Genomic DNA, 23,797 nt, shown 5'->3' on the forward strand with positions numbered 1-23,797 from the left:
AAAAAGCCAAGGCCTGATATACATGTAGTAGAGAAGTCAATTATTCTTTTTTTTGAGACAGGGTCTCACTCTGTCACCCAGGCTGGAGTGTAGTGTCCCAATCACAGCCCACTGCAGTCTCAACCTCTCAAGTTCAAGCAATCCTCCCACCTCAGCCTCCCAAGTAACTGGGACTACAAACATGCAGCACCCCGCCTGGCTGATTTTTTAATTTTTCTGTAGAGATGGGGTCTCATTATGTTGTCCAGGCTGGTCTTGAATTCCTAAGCTCAAGCAATCCTTTTGCTTCGACCCCCAAAGGTCTAGGATTACAGGCATTAGCCACTATGCGTGGCCTCAGTTATTCTTTAGGAGACTGTTTTATAAGGAGATCTATTCATTTTCCAATATAATAGATTGACTGATGGGTTGAATTAGAAAATAGACAATGGTGTCCATTTGCCCTTTCTGTTAACACAGATAAAAAGCTACAAAATTTGCTATAAAAAGCTATGGAATAATTCCATAAATTAATTGGAATATTCACATAGATGGTTGTGCTATGAATAAGAAATCTTTTTCTTCAATGAAACGAGCTGGAGAAAACTGCTGGTTGTATGTTAATTTTAGAAAAAATTAAGGTGAAAAATACTGAGTATTGTTTTCCCTGTTTTATCCTCAGGGTGCTCAAAAGAAGACTAAATTCTTGAAGTGGCATCTTTGCTTTACAGCAGTGGTTCTCCCAGGGGACATTTGGCAACGTCTGGAGATATTTTGATTGTCACAACTAGGTGTAGTAGGTATTACTGGCATTTAATAGGTAGAGATTAGGGATTCTGCTTAATATCCTACAATGAACAGGCTAGCTACCCCACAACAAAGAATCATCTGGCCCAAAATGTTAATAGTGCCAAGGTTGAGAAGCCCTGGTCAATAGGTACCATCAACATCAATCCAAGCCATCACCAAGATAAACTTGTTTGGGTAGAATTAAATACTTAAAGCTGAGAAATGAGTTCAAAAACAATAATAATAAAAATAGCACCTGCCATTAATTATCACATGCTAAATAGGCCAAACCCAAGCTAAGTATTGGCTCTATAATATCTCATTTAATTCTTATGAAAATCTTGTGGGATATTATTATTCCTACTTTGCAGCGATTATTATTATTATACTTATTGTGTAAGGCACAGGTATTTTTTTTTTTTTTTTTGGAGACGGAGTCTCACTCTGTCACCCAGGCTGGAGTGCAGTGGTGCGATCTCGGCTTACTGCAAGCTCCGCCTCCCAGGTTCACGCCATTCTCCTGCCTCAGCCTCTCCGAGTAGCTGGGACTACAGGCGCCCGCCACCACGCTCGGCTGATTTTTTGTATTTTTAGTAGAGACGGGGTTTCACCATGGTCTCGATCTCCTGACCTCGTGATCCGCCCGCCTCGGCCTCCCAAAGTGCTGAGATTACAAGCGTGAGCCACCGAAGGCACAGGTATTTAAAGATAACTTTAATGATAGCATAGGGTAATAATCTGGGGACAGAGGATCTAAGACCTGAGGACACAGCATGATGAGAGAGGCAGAAACTGTAAGAGCTGTGTTCAGGAAGCTCCCACTCTCTTGCTTCCAACTCTTTGGCACTTCCTTATAAGAGCCAGCGAAGCAGTAAAATGGCAGATCCAACATGTTTCTTGATTACTGAATAAAAACGAAGAAACTATACACAGAAAATGTAGGCAAAAGGCAAAGATAAATAGATAAAATGTGGTGATAAACAAGCAATGCATAATTTAATCTTTGAGATCATCAACTGATTCCAGCACCTTCATGGTACAATGGGAAAATACAAGCTTTAGGGAAAAGGTGACTTGCTTAAGGTAATAAGGTAATATAGCCATACCCAATGAAAATGAAAGAATAGCACTATGGGCTGAAAACCAGAGGAACTTTCTCCAAAATGATACATCATTTTAGCTTAGATTTAGAAAGGTTTAAGAGGGTCCCACCTTTCTCTTTAGGAATAGATATTTTCTTACAAAGCTAAATGCCATTATCACACCTGTCAAGATTAACAATAAGTTGGTTTGTTAAATCAGGATCCAAACACAATTATGTCTCTTAAGTTTCTTATAATCTAGAGCAGTCTCTCTCCCTTTTTTACCTTCATAACATTGACTTACAACAGTAACTGGGTCAGCTGCTTTGTAAAATGTCCTACATTCTGGATTTGACTATTTACTTCCTTAAGTTGTAATCTGACTTACTCCTTTATCCCTTATATTTGCTGCAAGTGAAAGTAGCTTTAGAGATTCAGGTTTCGCTTTTCTTTCTTTTTTTTTTTTAAACAAGGATACTTCATAGGGGGTAACATCAGGAGGCACATGTCTGCCTTGTCCCACTTTTAGTGATGCTAAGATTGATCAGAGGGTTCAAATGGTAACAGCCTAAGCTCTCTATCAACTTTTCATCTAAAGATTTGATAGTCATTCGTTGAATCAATTATTTCATGAGGGCCTGTAAGTGGTGATTTTCTAATGCTACTGGTCCAACTACATTTATTAGTTGGAATTCTTCTCTCACCAACTAAACCTATTTTGATACTCTGAATTACACTTTATACAGGAAAAGTAGGATAACTATTTAATTCTTTCCTTTTACCTTCCAATTTTCAAAATAAAGTACTGGTGCCTTAGTTACATCAGTAACTGATGTAGAGTTTATTTCCAACTAAATTTAACAGACACCAAAACTGAAATATATATTTACAAAACATTTAAACAAAGGAGAGGAGAGATTCTGTGAGCAATTCAACTAACATATAAAGGGTATAAGCCAGTACTTCCGATTTATCCAGTGATGTATTAATAAAAGTCCAGCCGGGCACGGTAGCTCACATCTGTAATCCCAGCACTTTGGGAGGCCGAGGCGGGTGGATCACAAGGTCAGGAGTTCGAGACCTTACTGGCTAACATGGTGAAAACCCATCTCTACTAAAAATACAAAAAATTAGCTGGGCGTGGTGGCGGGCGCCTGTAGTCCCAGCTACTCGGGAGGCTGAGGCAGGTGAATCGCTTGAATCCATGAGGCAGAGGTTGCAGTGAGCCAAGTCACGCCACTGCACTCCAGCCTGGGCGACACAGCGAGACTCCATGTCAAAAAAAAAAAAAAAAAAAAAAAGAAGTCCAAAGACCTGGGACAACCACAAAATCCTCAGAGGGAAAGGACTGTCTGGTCAAGTTTTTTGCTCCTGTGGTTAAGTCAACAGAAAGATCTGTCCAAAGCTTTCAGGTCTCTGCAAAATGAATAATAAGCTACCTTTACTCTAATCATGATCAGAAGGCAAACTCAAACTGAGGTCTGACCTTCTAAAAAAACTATACTAAGCGAGTTAACTCAATAGCTAAAATTGTCTGTGAATACCATAAATTAATTGGAATATTCACATAGATGGTTGTGCTATGAATAAGAAATCTTTTTCTTCAATGAAACGAGCTGGAGAAAACTGCTGGTTGTATGTTAATTTTAGAAAAAATTAAGGTGAAAAATACTAAGAGTCATTGTATAATGGTAAAATCACAGTGAGCAGCAGAAAACCAGAGTGAATGCATAAACCACAAAAAAAATTGGATATATAAAACAAGGACCATTAAAAATGCATTCAGAAACTATCACAAATGTAAGAGTAGTAGGAGAGATTTTCATCCCCATCAAGCACACACAAATGAAAACAAGTGAATTTTAAAAACATAAATTTGGTAAAAATTCATGGTGTGGCAGTGTTTGCTTAAAAAAGCAAATGGAGAGTTTTTTTCACGTGTTCACTTCTAAAATCTTTTAAAATGTATTTAAAGAGGTAAACATCTTTACGCTACTTTACTGAGATACAGCAAACCTGGCACCTGCCCTGACACAATAGCCCCCGCAGCTGAGCTGGCCATATTTCTGCATCCCCATCTTCTCACCTTCCCATATAAGGGTACTTACCCCAAGGACAGTTAATGCATGGCCATGAACCTATAGCCTGGTTAGAAAAGATAATCTGTACCAAATAAGACGCCTTGGGAGTCTGAACTGAAAATAGGGGAACAACTTGAGCAGTTTATAGTAGGACAAAGAAACGACACGGAATGTGGTTGAGCCATATTAATAGCAGACAACCAGAGAGAAGATCCTGCTATGAGCTCTTAAGCTGTCATGAATCCAGAGCTCCTTTCCAGCTCTGGTCTTCAGGGTTGTCCTATGGCAGCTCCAGGTGTCCCTGTTATCCTGTTCTTACTGTTCCATAGACATCTACATAAGTTTGCTAGGGCTGCTGTAACAAAGTACCACAGACTAGATGAACTTAACCAACAGAAATTTATTTTCTCACAGTTCTGGAGGCTGGAAGTCCAAGATCAAGGTATCAGCATGGCTGGTTCTTTCTGAGGGCCATGAGGGAAGGATTTCTTTCAGGCATCCTAGGCTGGTAAATAGCTGTCTTCTCCCTCTATACATGTCACATACATGACATTTCCTCTTCTAAGGACATCACTCATATCAGATTAGAACCCAACCTAATGACCTCTTTTTAATATAATTACCTCTTTAAAGACCTTATCTCCAAATATTGTCATACTCTGAGGGATGGGAGTGCGGTTAGGACTTCAAGATACATTTTTTTTTTTTTGAGACGGAGTCTCGCTCTGTCGCCCAGGCTGGAGTGCAGTGGCACGATCTCGGCTCACTGCAAGCTCTGCCTCCCGGGTTCACGCCATTCTCCTGCCTCAGCCTCCCGAGTGGCTGGGACTACAGGCGCCCGCCACTACACCCGGCTAATTTTTTGTATTTTTTAGTAGAGACAGGATTTCACTGTGTTAGCCAGGATGGTCTCGATCTCCTGACCTCGTGATCCACCTGCCTCGGCCTCCCAGAATGCTGGGATTACAGGCATGAGCCACCATGCCCAGCCTCAAGACACATTTTTGAGGAGACATAATTCAGCTCAAAACAATAGCTTTAAAATAATCTCCTCTTGATTTGAGCTAGCTTAAGCGAGCCTCAGTTGCCTGTAACTGAATAGTTCTTACCAAAATAGCTACATTTTCTGGTCTTCCATTATTATTTGAGACAGGTTCTTTATGTCGCCCAAGCTGGAGCACAGTGGTACAATCACAGCTCGTGTAGCCTTGAACTACTGACTTCAAGTGATCCTCCTGCCTCAGCCTCCCGAGTAGCTGGGGACTTCAGGTGCACATCACTACACCAGGCTAATTTTTAAATTTTTGTAGATATAGGGTCTCACTGTATTGCCCAGGCTGATCTCAAACTCCTGGCCTCAAGGGATCCTCCCCATTCAGCCTTTCAAAGTGCTGGGATAATAGGCGTAAGCTACCACGCCCAGCCACTTCTATTATTATTATTATTATTTTTTTGAGACGGAGTCTTGCTCTGTCACCCAGGCTGGAGTGCAGCGGCGCCATCTTGGCTCCCTGCAACCTCCGCCTCCTGGGTTCTTCTGCCTCAGCCTCCCGAGTAGCCGGGACTACAGGTGCACGCCACTACACCCAGCTAATTTTTGTATTTTTAGTAGAGATGGGATTTCACCATGTTGGCCAGGATGGTCTCAAACTCCTGACCTCAGGTGATCCACCCACCTCGGCCTCCCAAAGTGCTGGGATTATAGGCATGAGCCACCACGCCTGGCCTATTACTTTTAAACTATTTATATGTTTCTTTCAAGCATCTCAATATTTTAAGTTGCAAGAGAGCAGTAACATTTTAATAGTTCATTGAATTCTGCCTCCACAGACCTAGCACCCTACAAACAATTGGCACAGAAAACAAAAGGCACAGCGAAGATTTCTGAGGTAGATGTTGTGGTGTACCATCCAGACCCCCCTTTAGAACTGAAGCATTCATTCCCTTAGCAGCTAGGAGTGTTGGCTGCTGACAGTTCACAGCTAAGTCTTATCCCAAGAACTGCCAACAGAGCCACCTCACCCAAGGTAATGCCCCCTCCTAGGAGGTGGCCTGCATCCAATGATGCAGACCTCTAAGAGTGCATCCTTCTTAGCTCAGTACAGAAAATCTCTGAGGGCCACCTCGGCTCCAGAGAAACTTGTGAGATAGGCTGCGGCCTCTGTTGCAAACGCATCACAGTTCAACTCTCCCTCTAACCAATCCTACTACCCACCCAAGAGGTGCTGATCCACTCTAAAATAAATTTCCTGCACACAAATCTCTGTCTTAGAGTCTGTTTCCCAGGAAACCTGACTTGAAGTGCAGCTAACACTGTAACAGAAATGAAAACAAACAAACAAAAAAACTCAGAAAAATTAACCAGATACTGGGTTCATTTCCTCTTTTCCATTTCTTGCTTTTGGAGAATCCTGTCCACCTTCTACCTCCTTGCTAGAGACAGGGTCCTGTTTCTTCCAGTGCCCTCAACCAGCCACTCCTCAACACCACAGGCAGAAACCCCAGAAATCCTGCTCTCCCAGGACAGCAGGGGGCGCCGCAGACCCAGTTCCTCCCCTGGGTCCTGCAGCTGCACTTCTGAAGTCTGGTCCCTTCAGGATCTGGCAGGGGGTAAAGACCAAAGCAGAGGAGGGGGTGAAGCAGAGGAATCCATCTAGGAGGAGAAGCTAGTTCTAGCGGCTCCCCATTGGCCTCTTCCTGGGAACCTGAGTCCAGGAAGCAGGAAGTGCTGGCTCTGAGGACAGAGACATGGGCCCTGCTGGCTGTGCCTTCATGCTGCTCCTTGTGCTGGGGATCTCAGGTGAGCACCAGGGTGGGGCTGAGAAGGGAGAGGCAGAGGATTTTCACTCAAGAGGGCATCATATAGAACAATGTGACACTTCACCCATGGGATGTTAGTTATGAGTAGCATGGCCTGAGAAGGTCCAGAGAGGCTACTATATACCCAGCACTGTTCCAATGCTCCTGATTGGAAATAGCAGTACACACACACACCCACAAGATCCCTATCTTCATGGGACTTATAATCAATGCACATATTAAATGTGTAAATTATAAGGCATGTTAAAAGGTAATAAGTACTATGAAAGGAAAGGGGCATGTGAAGTACAGGGGCAGGAGTGTTGCAATCTTTAGAAGGGTAGTTAAAGAAGGCCTCACTAAGAAGGAGTCATTTGAGCAGAACTGAAGGAGATAAGTAAATTAGCTAAGGGGATCTAGGAAAAGAGCATCTCAAGCAGAGGGAACTGGAAGAGCAAAGACTGTTCAATGATTTCAGGTATACGCTTGTTCATTTATTTTTCTGGTCCACAAGGATTTAAAAGAAGGGTATACTGGCCAGGCACAGTGGCTCACGCCTGTAATCCCAGCACTTTGGGAGGCCGAGGCGGGCAGATCACCTGAGATCAGGAGTTCAAGACCAGCCTGGGCAACATGGCGAAACCCCATCTCTACAAAAAATACAAAAATTAGCCGGGCGTGGTGGCGGGCACCTGTAGTCCCAGCTACTCAAGAGGCTGAGGCAGGAGAAGTGCTTGAGCCTCGAAGTGGAGGTTGCAGTAAGCCAAGATAGCACCACTGCACCTCAGCCTGGGCAACAGAGTAAGACCCTGTCCCCGCAAAAAACAAAAAACAATAAAGGGTATGCTGAGAGAGCAAAAAACTTAACAGTTAGCAACGAAGAAAGATATACAAATAACTGCAAAATGCCAATTCAGTTAAACCAAATAGCACAAAAGTAAACTGCTTGCAACCTCAACCGCATCTGAGGGCATCATTGTATTTATAAACTAACACACTTCATATTCCTGATGGTGGCCTTGAATCAAGTAAAAGTTAAATTTGAATCTTCATAGAGCATAATTTTTTTTTTTAAGAGACAGAGTCTCACTCTGTCACCCAGGTTAGAGTGCAGTGGTGCAATCATAGCCCACTGCAACCTCAAACTCCTGAGTTCAAGCAATCCTCCCACCTGAGCCTCCCTAGTAGCTGGGACTACAGGCGTGCAACCACACCTGTTGTGTTTGTGGCCCAAAAGAGCTGAAGACAAAAAAAAAAAAAAAAAAAAAAAAAAACCCTGACTGGTATTTTGCGAAAAGTAAGAAAAGTCTCCAACATTCCTTTTTCTACTTCTGTGCCCTGTCTCTGGTCATCCCTAGTTTGAGAGTCCGATGTGACCTAGGGTTTCCTTCTGCCCTACCTATCTCACCACTTTTTTTTCCAGACAGGGTCTCACTCCCTTGCCCAGGCTGGAGTGCAGTGGCATGATCTAAACTCACTGCATCCTCCACCTCCCAGTATCCACCTCTCACTGACATTTCCCTTTCTTCTCTTTCTCTAGTGTGTGGGCGACCTGTATACTCAAGCCACGTTGTAGGTGGCCAGGATGCTGCTGCAGGGTGCTGGCCTTGGCAGGTCAGCCTACACTTGGACCACAACTTTATCTGTGGAGGTTCCCTCGTCAGTGAGAGGTAGATACTGACAGCAGCACACTGCATACAACCGTGAGTTCCAGCTGGCAGCTAACACACAGACAGGTTCTCAGTGAATATTTGCATCACTTCATGAATGAACCAACAGACAAATGAAAGTGGTAAGATAGGTAAGGCAGAAGGAAACCCAAGTCATGTCAGACTATCAAACCTGGAACAACTAGAGACAGGGCATTGAAGTAGAAAAAGGAAAGTTGAACACAGGCACTATATTAAAGACTTTTCTTATTTTTTGCCAAATCACCTTCTAAATACCAGTCAGGAGATTTTTGTCACAAGTGTTTTTGGGTCATAAACACAATCTGAGCTCTAAGAGCCACTGCTGTGAGAGAAGCAACTTGTCATGTGGTGAGTGTCCCTATGGAGAGGCCCATGTGGAACCCGCATCTATCTAGTCAACAGCGAGAAGACCCAAAGCCTACCAACATAAGTGAGTTTGGACACAAATCTTCCCCAATAAGATGACTGCAGCTCACCTTGATTGCAGCCACATGAGAGACCTTGAGTCAGTGGCACTCAACTAAGTCACACCTGATTCCTGACCCATAAAAACCATGAGATAAATATTTGTTGTTTTAAACCACTAAGTTTTATGATCATTTGTTATGCAACAATTGATAACTAATACACACAGAAATTAAAATCCAGGACTCTTCAATAACAACACTAAAAGTTCAAAGAAAATAAGCCAGGTGTGGTGGCTTGCACCTGTAATCCCAGCTACTCATGAGGCTGAGGTGGAAGGATCACTTGAGCCCAGGAGTTCAAGGCTGCAGTGAGCTATGATTGCGACATGCATTCCAGCCTGGGCGATAGAGTGAGACCCTGTCGCTAAAAAAAATTAAGTTTAAAAAAAACTCAAAGAAAGTAGAGTAATAACTTCAAAATGCTAAAAGAAAATTATTTCCAACTTAGAATTCTATCCATATGCAAAGTATCAATCAGATGTGGGATAGAAGTAAAACATTTTCAAATACACAAAGCAGAAAAATGTTACCTCTCATGCACATTTTCTCAAGAAGCCATAGGAGAATCTGCTCCAGCAAAATAAAGGGGGAAAAACAGGAAAACACAGGATCCAGACAAAAGGGGAATAAAACACAGAAAAGAATCCCTAAGAAAGTCATAAAGGATAAAGAAAGTGCCAAGGTGATGGCTGTGCAGCAGCCCAGATTAGAAGAAGAGGGCAGAGGGCTCCAAAAAAAAAGATAGTATTGATAGAACGCCTGACAAGTTTGAACAAAATGAGAGGAGATTTACACTTCTGGTGGAGAGCCTGGGGAATGAGACTGGTGATGGGTATAAAGATAAAAACAAAAAACCAAAGTGAGCCCACTTACCAACTCCAGGAGAAGCAAAACGTTTTATAACAAATGTAATCACCCAATAGGACCCAGTAGTGAATAATGTTTACATAGTCACAAGAACAAACGCATTAAATACTGATCTAACAAAAAGTTATAATACTGGCTAGGAGGATGGGTGGAACGGAAGTGGGAGGTGGGGGGCAGACAGCGATGTGTAAGAAAGCTCAATCCTCACCTTCCACACTAGGAACTCAGGATTCCAAAACTGAAAAAGAAAAATCAAGAAACAGCTATATACAGGGTTTCTTGAAAACACTTGAAAATTACTAAGACCTAAAAGAGTTGAAAGTCATTGCCTCTAAATAATTTGAACTGAGGGTGGTGGGGCAGAGAACTTGTTATTTATTTATTTATTTATTTATTTATTTATTTTGTACATCTTATCAAACTACCTGGCATTTTAACTGTGCGTATGTGTAACTGTGGTTATATTTTGCTTTAAAATTTTATTCAGAAATGAAGGTCTAGTGCTTAGAACAGAAATCAGTACAGACAATAAACAGCAATGTCTATTAAGCATACAGGTGATGGCTGAAACCATGGAGAATGGGAGAGGTAAATGAGAGAACCAGAGAGAAAATACAGGACAAAACTCAAGCCACAAGCCTCTAGGAAGAGACCACAGAAAGAGTGGTCAGGGAAGGACGGGGAGAGAGAAAGACAGGAGCGAAGGAGACAAATCAACCCTAGTTGAAGTTGGAAGCATCATGGTTAATTCCCAGTTGGCTACCCTTCTTTCTTGACTAGAGACTTAGTGCTACATATAGGCAGCTTGTTCTGACCCAGCTGCAGGTCATAAGCAGGCCTCCTTTCTTTTCCCCATAGGACCTGGACTACTTTTTCATATGCTGTGTGGCTGGGATCAATTAAAGTAGATGACTCAAGTAAAAGTGTGAAGTACTACGTGTCCAAAACCGCCATCCATCCCAAGTACCAAGATACAACGGCAGACGTCGCCTTGTTGAAACTGTCCTCTCAAGTCACCTTTACTTCTGCCATCCTGCCTATTTGCTTGCCCAATATCACAAAGCAGTTGGCAATTCCAGCCTTCTGTTGGGTGACTGGATGGGGAAAAGTTAAGGAAAGTTCAGGTGAGGATGGGCAGAGAGAAGGGTTGTTTTATATATGTAACCCTCTTGTAGTCCAGAACATTCATATTCTAGGCATATCCTTACCATGGCAAATATTTTTCAACAAAACCAGATCAACCTAATGATATTATCTATAAGTTTTTAAATAAAATATCTTTTTTGACATTTATATTTTTATGTTATTTACTCTTACATCTTGCAGAGTCTAGCTATAGCTGGAAGGGCAGATACTAACAATTTAAACACATAACTTCCCCCTCTCAAACAGAGGTTAATAAGCCTGATTTAAAGTTTGGAGAGAGTCTAGTGTTTTTTAACTATTTTTCAAGTTTTGTGTCAACTCTTTCGCAGGTTGGAGTAGAGAGAAGACAGGAACTGATCTAGAAGCAAAAAAAATGGGAAAGGAAGAAGTTTTAGACTCCTTTAGAATACTCATACCTTTACTTAATCAGAATTTATCGGAAGTACTTGTTATTTAGAACAATGGCTCAATTTAAAAAAACCTCAAAGAAGCAGAAATAATTTAGAATTACTGAGTTTTAGATTTAAGTGTACCAAAAGATCCATCCATAAGCAAATATGATTGGAAAGGCATTGTAAGCTGCTTTTGGATTCCCATTCAGAGACTCCTGCACATCATGACTGAATGCTGCCCCTGCACTTTTCCAGGTTGCTTTAATCTTTTGTTCCTGTCTTCCTCCACAGATAGAGATTACCATTCTACCCTTCAGGAAGCAGAAGTACCCATTATTGACCGCCAGGCTTGTGAACAACTCTACAACCCCATCAGTATCTTCTTGCCAGCACTGGAGCCAGTCATCAAGGAAGACAAGATTTGTGCTGGTGATACTCAAAACATGAAGGATAGTTGCAAGGTCAGGGTTTGCTCTAGAGAATTTTTTTTTAAACATGAGATATTAATTTGGATCCAGGTTTTCCTATCTGTAAATAATAGTGGATTGGGAGTCAGGAAATGAGGGTTCTAAGAATAACTCTTAACGTTACCCTGGACAAATCACTTAACTTCTATCTGTGAAATCAATTTCTTCAACTATAAGACTATTGATCTAGACCAATGTTAACCACTGGTCATTGGACATTTTTTTTTTTTTTTTTTTTTTAATTAGAGACAGAGCCTTGCTCTGTCACCCAGGCTGGAGTACAGTGGCATGATCATAGCTTACTACCAGCCTTCAGCTCCTGGGTTCAATCAGTCATCCTCCCACCTCAGCCTCCTGAGTAGCTGGGACTACAAGCTCACACCTCACCAGGCCCACATACTTTTTTCATTTTTTTATAGAGATGAGGTCTCACTATGTTGCCCGGGCTGATCCCAAATTCCTGGCCTCAAGCAATCCTTCCTCCCTGGGTTGCTGGACTTCTATAGACCTGTATATTTTCATAAGTATATTATGAGGTTGAAGCATAATTGCCAACTTTTAAATTTTTTCAAGTTAAGAACATTTCATTCGGCCGGGCGCAGTGGCTCACGCTTGTAATCCCAGCACTTTCGGAGGCCGAGGCGGGCGGATCACGAGGTCAGGAGATCGAGACCAAGGTGAAACCCCGTCTCTACTAAAAATACAAAAAATTAGCCGGGCGTGGTGGCGGGCGCCTGTAGTCCCAGCTACTCGGAGAGGCTGAGGCAGGAGAATGGCGTGAACCCGGGAGGCGGAGCTTGCAGTGAGCCGAGATCGCGCCACTGCACTCCAGCCTAGGTGACAGAGCGAGACTCCGTCTCAAAAAAAAAAAAAAAAAAGAACATTTCATTCTATACCTAAAAGATGTCGTTCTATTGTCTCCTGGTCATAACTGATGAAAAATCGGCCATTATTTGCATCTTCATTCCATTGAGTGTAATGTGTTGTTTTGCTCTAGCTGCTTTCAGTATTTTTTTCTTTACCTTTGATTGTCAGCAGTTTGAACATGTTGTACTAGGTGTGGTTTTCTTTGCCTTTATCCTATTTGGGGTTCACTGAGTTTTTGATTTTTTAAATCTATTCTTTAACATATTTCACCAACACTTGGAAATTTTTCAGTAATGATTTCTTCAAAAACTATTCTGCCTCATTTCTCTCTCCTCCCCTTCTAGATGAAACCATAAACTTGTTAAGTTATACCTTTTGGTATTTTCACACAAGTCCACTTTATTTTTATGTTTTTCTCTCTGTTCTTCAAATTGGATACTTTTAAATTGATCTATATTGAAGATCACTGCCTCTTTCTGTTGTCATCTACATTTTAAGTCCATCTAGTGAAGTTTTTATTTCAGACATTTTATTTTTTAGTTGTAGAATGACCATTTGGTTTTATTCTCTCCTTCTCTCATCCACATATATTTTCCAGATCTCTGCCAAGATTTTCAAGCTGTATATTATAAATATTTTCCTTTACATGTGTTGATCACACTTATAATAGTTGCTTTAAATCCTTATCTGCTAATTCCAAAATCAATCTGAGTTATCTCAGGGATATTCTCCAACAATTGCTTTTTCTCATGAGTAGCATTTTCCAGTTTATCTTGGAAAACATTTTCCTGTTGTTTTGTTTACTTTAATATCTAATCATTTTGGAATATATCCTGGACAATGTCAATAGCATGGTGTAGGGAGTACAGATTGTTATGCTTCTCTAAAGAATGTTGATTTCCTGTTTCAACGGGAAGTCAACTTGGCTGACCTCAAAATCCAAACTGGATCTCTCCTGCGATAAGCATCAGCAGTTATTTTAGCCTTAGCTGAGCTGCTTGGAGTCTAACCTGCACATGTGTGTAATTCAGGGTGTATTCAGAAATTTGAGCAGAGTTTATATGCAGAACTTGGGACTCTCTCTCTGTGGCTCTCTCCCTTCTGGTATATTTCCCTTCACTTTCCAACTGCTAAGGTAGCTCTAAACTCTATCCTCTGATTCCCCAAGTCAGTAAGACTGTGGGTTTCTTTTTAAGTTCCAGCCACTATGCATGATAATGACTGGGGCCTGCTTTAAGGGAAAAACCATTTTTTAAAAAAAGAGTATCATTCTTTTCTTCCAAGGATTGACTCTAGTTTCTGCCTGCTATTGGGCACTCTCCACTGCCTTCAGAGAGTAGCCTTTTATATGCTGTCCACAATTTATAACTGTTATCCGAAGCACTGTTTGTCAGAGACAAGTCACTCCCATAAGAAATTTTAAAAACAGAGTCCTAAGAAGAGCAGAATATATTTTCTTCTTAAGTGCCCATGGAACATTCTCCAGAATAAACCATATGCTAAGCTCTAAAACAAGCGTCAATAAAGTTGGAAGGATTAAAATTATACAAAGTATATTTTCTAATCACAATGGAATGAAATTAGAAATAAATAAGAGAGAAATACGGAAATTCACAAATATGTGGAAAGTAACACACTGCTAAATTAGGAAATATTTTGAGATGAATAAAAATGAAGAAACAACATATCAAATCTTACGGATGCAGCTAAAGTAGTGCTTAGAGACAAATTTATAACTGTAAATGCCTACATTAAACAATAAATCTCAAATCAGTAACCTAATCTTCCATACAAGACACTGGAAAAAGAAGTTCAAGACCAGCCAGGGCAACATAGTGAGACCATCTCTACTAAAAATTTAAAAAGTTAGCTGGGTATGGTGCAGAAGCCTGTAGTCCCAGCTACTTAGGAGGCTGGGGCAGGAGGATCCCTTCAGCCCAGAAGTTCACATATGTAGTGAGCTATGATCACACCACTGCACTCCAGCCTGGACAACAGAGCAAGACTCTGTGGCTCTGTCTCTTAAAAATATATATATACATGAATAAAATTTTAAAAAGGCTGGGTGTGATGGCTCATACCTGTAATCGCAGCACTTTGGGAGGATAAGGTAGGAGTTTTTTTTTCAGCCCAGGAGTTCGAGACCAGCCTGGGCAATATAGTGAGACCCTATCTCTAAAAAAAAAAAAAAAAAAATCAGCCAGGCATGGTGGTACACTTGTGGTCCCAGCTACTTGGGAGGATTGCTGGATTGCTAGAGCCCAGGAGTTCAAGGCTGCAGTGAGCTATACTTGCACCACTATGCTCCAGGCTGGGTGACACAGTGAGACCCTGTCTTAAAGAAAAAAAAGAAACAACTAAACCTAAAGAAAATACAAAGAAGGAAATAAGGGATATAGTGGAAATTACTGAAATAGAGAACAGAAAGACAATAGAGAAAATAAACAAAAGCAAAAGTTGGTTTTTAAAAAGATCAATAAAATTGAAAAAAAACTTTAGCTAAACTGAGCAAGAAAAAAAAAGACTGAAATTACTAAAGTTAAGAATAAAACTGGGACATTACTACCAACCTTACAGAAATAAAAATAATTTGTAAGACACTATTATGAATAACAGTATGCCAAAAAATTACATAACTAAGATGATATGGACAAATTCCTAGAAACACACAAACTACCATAACTTACCTAAGAAGAAATAGACGGTCTGCATAAACCTAATAAAAAGTAAAGAGATTGCATTTGTGATTAAAAAAAAAAACTACCAACAAATAAAAGACCAGGTCCAGGTAGAATTCATTGATGAATTCTACCAAACATTTAAACAATTAATCCCAATTCTGGCCACAGGCAGTGGCTCATACCTGTAACCCCAGCACTTTAGGAGGCCAAGGTGGGCAGGTCACTTGAGGCCAGGAGTTCGAGACGAGCCTAGCAAACATGGCAAAACCCCGTCTCTACAAAAAATACAAAAATTAGCCGAGCATGGTGGCACGTGCCTGAGAATCGCTTGAATCTGGGAGGCAGAGGTTGCAGTGAGCCGAGATCACACCACTGCACTCCAGCCTGGGTGACAGAGTGAGATTCTGTCTCAAAAACAATAATAATATTTTCCCAAGCGGCTGCCGAAGATGGCGGAGGTGCAGGTCCTGGTGCTTGACGGTCGCGGCCCTCTCCTGGGCCGCCTGGCGGCCATCGTGGCTAAACAGGTACTGCTGGGCCGGAAGGTGGTGGTCGCACGCTGCGAAGGCATCAACATTTCTGGCAATTTCTACAGAAACAAGTTGAAGTACCTGGCTTTCCTCCGCAAGCGGATGAACACCAACCCTACCCGATGCCCCTACCACTTCCGGGCCCCCAGCCGCATCTTCTGGCGGACCGTGCGAGGTATGCTGCCACACAAGACCAAGCGAGGCCAGGCCGCTCTGGACCGCCTCAAGGTGTTTGACGGCATCCCACCGCCCTACGACAAGAAAAAGCGGATGGTGGTTCCTGCTGCCCTCAAGGTTGTGCGTCTGAAGCCTACAAGAAAGTTTGCCTATCTGGGGCGCCCGGCTCACGAGGTTGGCTGGAAGTACCAGGCAGTGACAGCCACCCTGGAGGAGAAGAGGAAAGAGAAAGCCAAGATCCACTACCGGAAGAAGAAACAGCTCATGAGGCTACGGAAACAGGCCGAGAAAAACGTGGAGAAGAAAACTGACAAATACACAGAGGTCCTCAAGACCCACGGACTCCTGGTCTGAGCCCAATAAAGACTGTTAATTCCTCATGCGTGGCCTGCCCTTCCTCCATCGTTGCCCTGGAATGTACGGGACCCAGGGGCAGCAGCAGTCCAGGTGCCACAGGCAGCCTGGGACATAGGAAGCTGGGAGCAAGGAAAGGGTCTTAGTCACTGCCTCCCGAAGTTGCTTGAAAGCACTCGGAGAATTGTGCAGGTGTCATTTATCTATGACCAATAGGAAGACCAATGAGTTACTGTTAGTGAAAGGGAGCCAGAAGACTGATTGGAGGGCCCTATCTTGTGAGTGGGACATCTGTTGGACTTTCCACTTGGTCATATACTCTGCAGCTGTTAGAATGTGCAAGCACTTGGGGACAGCATGAGCTTGCTGTTGTACATAGGGTATTTCTGGAAGCAGAAATAGACTGGGAAGATGCACAACCAAGGGGTTACAGGCATCGCCCGTGCTCCTCACCTGTATTTTGTAATCAGACATAAATTGCTTTTAAAGGAAAAAAAACAACAATAATAATAATAATTAATACCAATTCTACACAAGTTCTTTTGAAAAACAAAAGAGGGGACTGGGCACAGTGGCTCACACCTGTAATCCCAGCACTTTGGGAGGCCGACGCAGGCAGATCATCTGAAGTCAGGAGTTTGAGACCAGCCTGGCCTACATGGTAAAACCTTGGGTGTGGTGGCTCATGCCTGTAATCCCAGCTACTGAGGAGGCTGAGGGAGGAGAATCACTTGAACCTGGGAGACAGAGGTTTCAGTAAGTCAAGATCATGCCACTGTACTCCAGCCTGGGTGACAGAGCAAGACTCTGTCTCCAAAAAAAAAAAAAAAAAAAAAAAGAAAAAGAGAGGGAACACTTCCCAACTTATTCTGAGATCAGTATTACCGAGAACAAAATCTGACAAAGGCATCACAAGGAAGCTACAGACCAGCATCTTTTATGAATAGAGGTGCAAAAATCCTCAACGAACCAAATCCAACAACATATGACAAGAATTATATATACCTGAATGCCTATTTCTTGTTTCAACAGGAAGTCAAGTTGGCTGACCTCAAAATCCAAACTGGGTGTAATTACAAATGGGTATGTGGATTCTTTTTAGGATGTGGTGACTCAAGCCTTGTAATCCCAGCACTTTGAGAGGCCAAGACGGCAGGATCACTTGAGGTCAGGAGTTCAAGACTAGCCTGAGCAACATAGTGAGACCTCCTTTCTACAAAAGGTTTTAAAAATTAGCCACCTGTAGTCTGAGTGTAGGCTGCAGTGGGATGATCACTTGAGACTGGGAGGTCGAGGCCACAGTGAGCAGTGTTTGTGCCACCACATTCCAGCCTGGGAGATAAAGTGAGACCCTATCTCTATTTTTATTTTTCAAAAAAATAAAAAATAAAAAGGACATACCATAAACAACTGGGATTTATCCCAGGAAACTTAGGTTGGTTTAAAATCCAGAAATCAATCAATGTTAATATAGCATGTTCTTAGAATAAAGAGCAAAAACCATATGATCATGTCAATAAATATGGAAAAAACATTTGACAAAAATCCAACAACCCTTCACATTAAAAAAAACACTCAACAATGAGATAAGTGCAGTTTTTCAACTCGATCAAGTGCAACTAGAAAAAAACCCACAGCTAAAATACTTCATGGTAAAATACTATATGCTTTTGCCATAAGGTCAGGAAAGAGACAAGGATGTCTACTCTGGCCATTTCTATGCAACACTGTATTGGAGGTTCTAGCCAGAATTAATAAGCAAGAGACAAATAAAAAGACATCTAGATTGCCAAGAAACAATAAAACTATCTCGATTCACAGATGACATGATTTTATAAATAGAAAATCTAAAGGAATGCCATCCCCCAAACATTAGAACTAATAAACACATTCAGCAAAACTGAAGGATATAGGGACAATATACTAAAAGCAACTGTAGGCTGGGTGCAGTGGCTCAGGCCTGTAATACCAGAATTTTGGGAGGCCAAGGCAGGTGGATTGCTTGAGTTCAGGAGTTCAAGACCAGCCTGACCAACATGGTGAAACCCCATCTACTAAAAATACAAAAACTTGCTGGGCGTAGTGGTAGGGTGCCTGTAATCCCAGCTACTCATGAGGCTGAGGCAGGAGAAATGCTTGAACCCGGGAGGTGGAGGTTGCAGTGAGCTGAGATCTTTCCACTGCACTCCAGCCTGGGCAGGGCAACAAAGCGAGACTGTCTCAAAAAAAAAAAAAAAAAAAAAAAAAAGCAACTGTATTTCTATGTAGTCGCAATGAATAATTTAAGGAAACATTTAAGAAAACAATATTCCATTTATAACAGTTTTAAAAAGAATAAAATAGGAATAAAGTTAATATTGTTTAAATTGCAGTATTCTCCAAATGGATCTACAGATTCAAAGTAATCCCTATGAAAACCCAGCTGGTTTCTTTGCAGAAATTGGCAAGCTGATCCTAAAATGCATATGGAAATTCAAGGGGCCCAAAACAATCCTGAAAAACAAGAAACAAATTGAAGGACTCACATTTTTCTTATTTCAAAACTAACAGTAATCAAGCCAGTGTGGTACTAACATAAGGAGAGACATACATAGATCAATGAAATAGGATTGAGCATACAGAAATAAATCCTTATATTTATGGTCAATTAATTTTAAACATTGGTATTGAATCAATTCAATGAACAAATAATAGTCATTTCAACAAATGATGCTGGGACAAGTAGATAACCACATGCAAAAGAATGAACTTGGACCCTGACCTCACCATATACCAAATTAACTCAAAATGGATCTAAGACCTAAATATAAGAGCTAAACTATAGCACCTTTAGGAAAAAACATATAGGTAGGTCTTTGTGACCTTGATTAGGCAACATTTTCTTAGATACGTTATCAAAAGCATAAGCAACAACAAAAAAAGTAGATTAGAGTTCTTCAAAATTCAGAACTTTTATTCTTCGATGGACACCATCAACAAAGTAAAAAGGTAGCCTATGAAATGGAAGAAAATATTGGCAAATCATATATGTAAGGGATCTGTATCTAGAAAAAAGAACACTTGTAACTCGATCATAAAAAGAGCACAATTTTTAAAAGAGCAAAGAATCTGAACAGATATTTTTCTAAAGATATACAAATGTCGAATTGGTATAAAGATATGCAAATGTAGAGAAACTGGAGCCTTCAAACACTGTTGGTGATAATATAAAATGGTGCAGCCTCTTCGAAAAACTGTTTGGCAGTTCGTCAAAGGTTAAACATAGAATTACCATATGACCCAGAAATTCCACTCCTAGGTATACGACCAAGAAAGATAAAAATATGTCAGTACAAAAACTTGCACGTGAGCTGGGCACAGTGGCTTCCACCTGTAATCTCAGCTACTCAGAAGGCTGTGGCAGAAGGATCACTTCGGCCCAGGAGTTCAAGACCAGCCTGGGCAAAACAGGGAGATCCCATCTCTAAATAAACAAACAAAGAAAAAACCGGTACACAAGCGTTCACAGCAGCATGATTATTATTTTAGAAACAGGGTCTTGCTCTGTCACCTAAGCTGGAGAACAGTGGCAGGATCATAATTCATTGTAAACTTGGCTCAAGCAATACTTCTGCCTCAGCTTCCCGAGTGGTTGGGATGACAGGTATATGCCACCATAGCAGCTATTTATTTATTTATTTGTTTTGTAGAGACAGGGTTCCACTAGGTTGCCCAGGTTGGTCTCAAATGCCTGGCCTGATCCTCCTGCCTTGCCCTCCCAAGGCACTAGGATTACAGACATGAACCATCACGCTGGGCCACGGAAGCATTATTTATAATATAATAGCCCAAATAATGGAAGCAATCGCAATGTCCATTAGGTGATGAATGCAGAAACACCAAGTGGTACATCCATACAATGGAATATTATTCAGCCCTAAAAAGGAGTGGAGTACTGATACAACATGAATGAACCTTGAAAAGAATGTGCTAACTGAAACAAGCCAGACACAAAAGGCCAGATATTACATGATTCTATTTATATGAAATGTCTAAAATAGGCAAATCCATAGAGGCAGAGGGTGGACTACTGGTTGGCCTAGCTGGGAGGGTTGGGAAGAAATGGGGATAATTACAAATGGGTATGAGGTTTCTTTTTAGAGTGATAAAAATGTTCTAAAATGGGTTGTGGTGATGGTTGTACAATACTGTAAATATACTAAAAACCACTGAATTGTGTAGTATGTGACTTATATGACAGTAAAGCTGTTATAAAAAAGAAAGAGAACAAGACTGGAAGACTACTACCAACTATTATCACTATCATTTTAGGTAAGAATGGATTACTTAATACTAAAAAAGAGCAGTAAGAACAGGAAATTAAGGCAGTTCATTCATTTGAATAAATTTATCTTTAGTGAAAAAATCATCCCATTAGTTTTATTTCTCTTTTTGACACAGACAAATATTTTGAAATTACTAATATATTTCACTAAGGTCCCTGACAATTTCAATTCTATGATTCTAAAATTCCTGTGATATCTCCCTAAAGCAGCAATTAGTCCAGCTCCCTGCAGGGTTCCACAGCTCCATGGGTCTCATGGCCCAGTTTTAAAGAATTCTCCACCTCTTATTACTACTCTCTTCTTCATGCCTCTTTTCACTATGCTCATTACCTTTTATTTCTTCCTTAGGGTGATTCTGGAGGGCCTCTGTCGTGTCACATTGATGGTGTATGGATCCAGATAGGAGTAGTAAGCTGGGGATTAGAATGTGGTAAATCTCCTCCTGGAGTCTACACCAATGTAATCTACTACCAAAAATGGATTAATGCCACTATTTCAAGAGCCAACAATCTAGACTTCTCTGACTTCTTGTTCCCTATTGTACTACTCTCTCTGGCTCTCCTGCGACCCTCCTGTGCCTTTGAACCTAACATTATACACAGAGTAGGCACTGTAGCTGAAGCTGTTGCTTGCACACAGGGCTGGGAAGAGAATGCATGGAGATTTAGTCCCAGGGGCAGAGAACTCACAGGAGGGCAACTGGTAACCCTGGATGACTTTATTTACAATTTGAAATGATTTTGTTTTTAAGGTTCTTGATTTTGGAATTTTCGGGGTTGGAATGTGAAGAGTTAAGAAATAAAGCTGCCACTTCTGTACATTCTTTGTCCCTGACTAATGCATCTTCCAAGGCAGGAAGGATGTCCTCTATGAATAAGCATTTGTAGACACAAATTAAATAGCTACTACAGAGGCAGGCAAGTATCTGTGATGACACAGGAAAAAATAATAAGGGTCTACCTCATGCCCATGAGTTGCATCATGGGATTCTAGTTTATTATTTCTCACCTTCTCTACTATCTTTAACTTCCCTTCTAACCCCTCCTTTACTCCTCAACTGTAATAAGAGGGCTGACAAAAAATTCATATCAAGCCAACTCCGAGCACACTGCCTACGGATTAGCTAGCCCTGCTCCATAAGGAGCAGTAAAAAAAAGAAGAAAAAAAAGAGAGATGCAAACATGGGTCAGGCATGTTGGCTCACACCTGTAATCCCAACACTTTGGGAGGTCAAGGATCACTTGAGGCCAGGGGATGGAGACCAGCTTGGGCAACACAGCCCCTGTCTCTACAAAAGAAATACGAAATTAGCCAAGAATGGTGGCATGTGCCTGTGGTCTCAGCTACTCGGGAAGCTGAGGCGGAAGGATAGCTTGAGACCAGGAGTTCGAGGCTGCACTGAGCTATGATCATATCACTGCACTCCAGACTGGGCAACAGAGCAAGACCCTGTCTTTAAAAGAAAACGAAAAGAAAAGAAGGAAGGAAATGCATATATGTAGTTCAGCCCTATATTTTTCTGAAGTTTTTACTTTTTAAAATACCAGTGTGATCTACTACCAACAATGGATTCATGCTATGATCTCAAGAGCTGAGGTCTTGGGTTTCAACAATCTGGACCGATCTAAGTGGTTTAACTTCACATCTATGAAAAAACACTTTCAATATTTAGAACAAAGGAGATTATAGAAAAGAGCATTATATCCCATGCTTCCTTTGTTAAACAATCACATGACCTATCATAGTCCCTTCTATACTAGGCTGCCAGAAACTCAGAGCTAACTTTTGAACTCAATTACAATCATTTTCTTCACCACAGATTTTCTGGTATAATTCCATTCATACTTCTTTAAGTCATCCTTTATTTCTCATTTAAATGAACTTAAGTTTTGTTGCATCTGTGTCTTTTACAAGATATGGATCCTTTTATAAAAAAAATTTGTTTCTGAAAGTTGACTTAAAGTAAGTACATTTTGGCTTACTTTAAGCTTTAAACTACAGGTGGCTCACGCCTGTAATCCCAGCACTTTGGGAGGCCAAGGAGGGTGGATCACTTAAGGTCAGGAGTTCGAGAGCAGCCTGACTAACAAGGTGAAACCCTGTCTCTACTAAAAATACAAAAATTAGCCAGGCATGGGGGCAGGTGCCTGTAATTCCAGCTACTCGGGAGGCTGAGGCAGGAGAATCGCTTGAACTCAGGAGTTGGAGGTTGCAGTGAGCCGAGATCCCATCACTGCACTCCAGCCTGGGCGAGAGAGCCAGACTCTATCTCAAAATAAAATAAAATTAATATAAAGTACACTTAATGGAAATGTATTTAATAGAAAGTAAGGGTAGATTGGCCAGGTGTGGTGGCTCATGCCTGTAATCCCAGCACTTTCGGAGGCCAAGGCGGGCAGATCATGAGGTCAGGAGATTGAGACCATCCTGGCTAACACGGTGAAACCCCATCTCTACTAAAAATACAAAAAAAATTAGCCAGGCGTGGTGGCAGGCACCTGTAGTCCCAGCTACTCGGGAGGCTGAGGCAGGAGAATGGTGTGAACCTGGGAGGCGGAGCTTGCTGTGAGCCCAGATTGTGCCACTGCACTCCATCCTGGGCGACAGAGCGAGACTCCGTCTCCAAAAAAAAAAAAAGTAGGAGTAGATTTGGAAACTTAAAATTCTTGCTAACCCTTAACCCCACCTGGGTTAGTAGCATCTGGATTGCCATTACAGCCTCCTAACTAGCATTTCCACATCCTTTCTCATGCCTTCCATTTACACCCAACTCCATTTATTCTCCTCCACAGCATTCAGATTAGTGTTTTAAAAATAAAAGTATTTTTTATACTGCTCCTCTTTTCCCTCTGCTTATAGCACTTCAAAGGCATCCTCCTGCTGCTCACAGAGTAAGGACCAAATCCCTTATTGTGGCCTACAAAGTCCGGCCAATCTGACCCCAGCCTGTCTCTTCAGCCTCATTTGGCTCACCTTCCAGCCTATTCTCTATGCTTAAACTTCTTCGAACGTTCTAAGCACCCTTTCAGCACCAGACTTTTGCATCTACTATTCCCTCTCCCCCGCTGCCCTTGTCTAGTTAATTCTTACTGTGCCTTCAGAT

General features: G+C 41.5%; 2 protein-coding genes and 1 pseudogene across 4 annotated transcripts in view; 2 read left to right on the plus strand and 1 right to left on the minus strand.

Moving 5' to 3' along the window:
* SH3D19 (SH3 domain containing 19) overlaps positions 1-23,797 on the minus strand; it is a 202,895-nt gene that overhangs the window by 147,472 nt on the left and 31,626 nt on the right. The gene's annotated exons all lie outside the window — the stretch shown is intronic.
* PRSS48 (serine protease 48) lies at positions 6,680-21,432 on the plus strand. The gene is given in 5 exon segments (XM_003258019.3): positions 6,680-6,731; positions 8,271-8,433; positions 10,614-10,879; positions 11,585-11,754; positions 21,043-21,432. Coding segments are annotated over 5 exon segments (1,041 nt in total).
* On the plus strand, positions 15,726-16,395 carry LOC100595911 (annotated as a pseudogene). Its single transcript, XR_004031038.1, has one exon. The product of XR_004031038.1 is annotated as a 60S ribosomal protein L13a pseudogene (transcript).

This window comes from Nomascus leucogenys, chromosome 7b, assembly GCF_006542625.1.
Source record: "Nomascus leucogenys isolate Asia chromosome 7b, Asia_NLE_v1, whole genome shotgun sequence".
NCBI lineage: Eukaryota > Metazoa > Chordata > Mammalia > Primates > Hylobatidae > Nomascus > Nomascus leucogenys.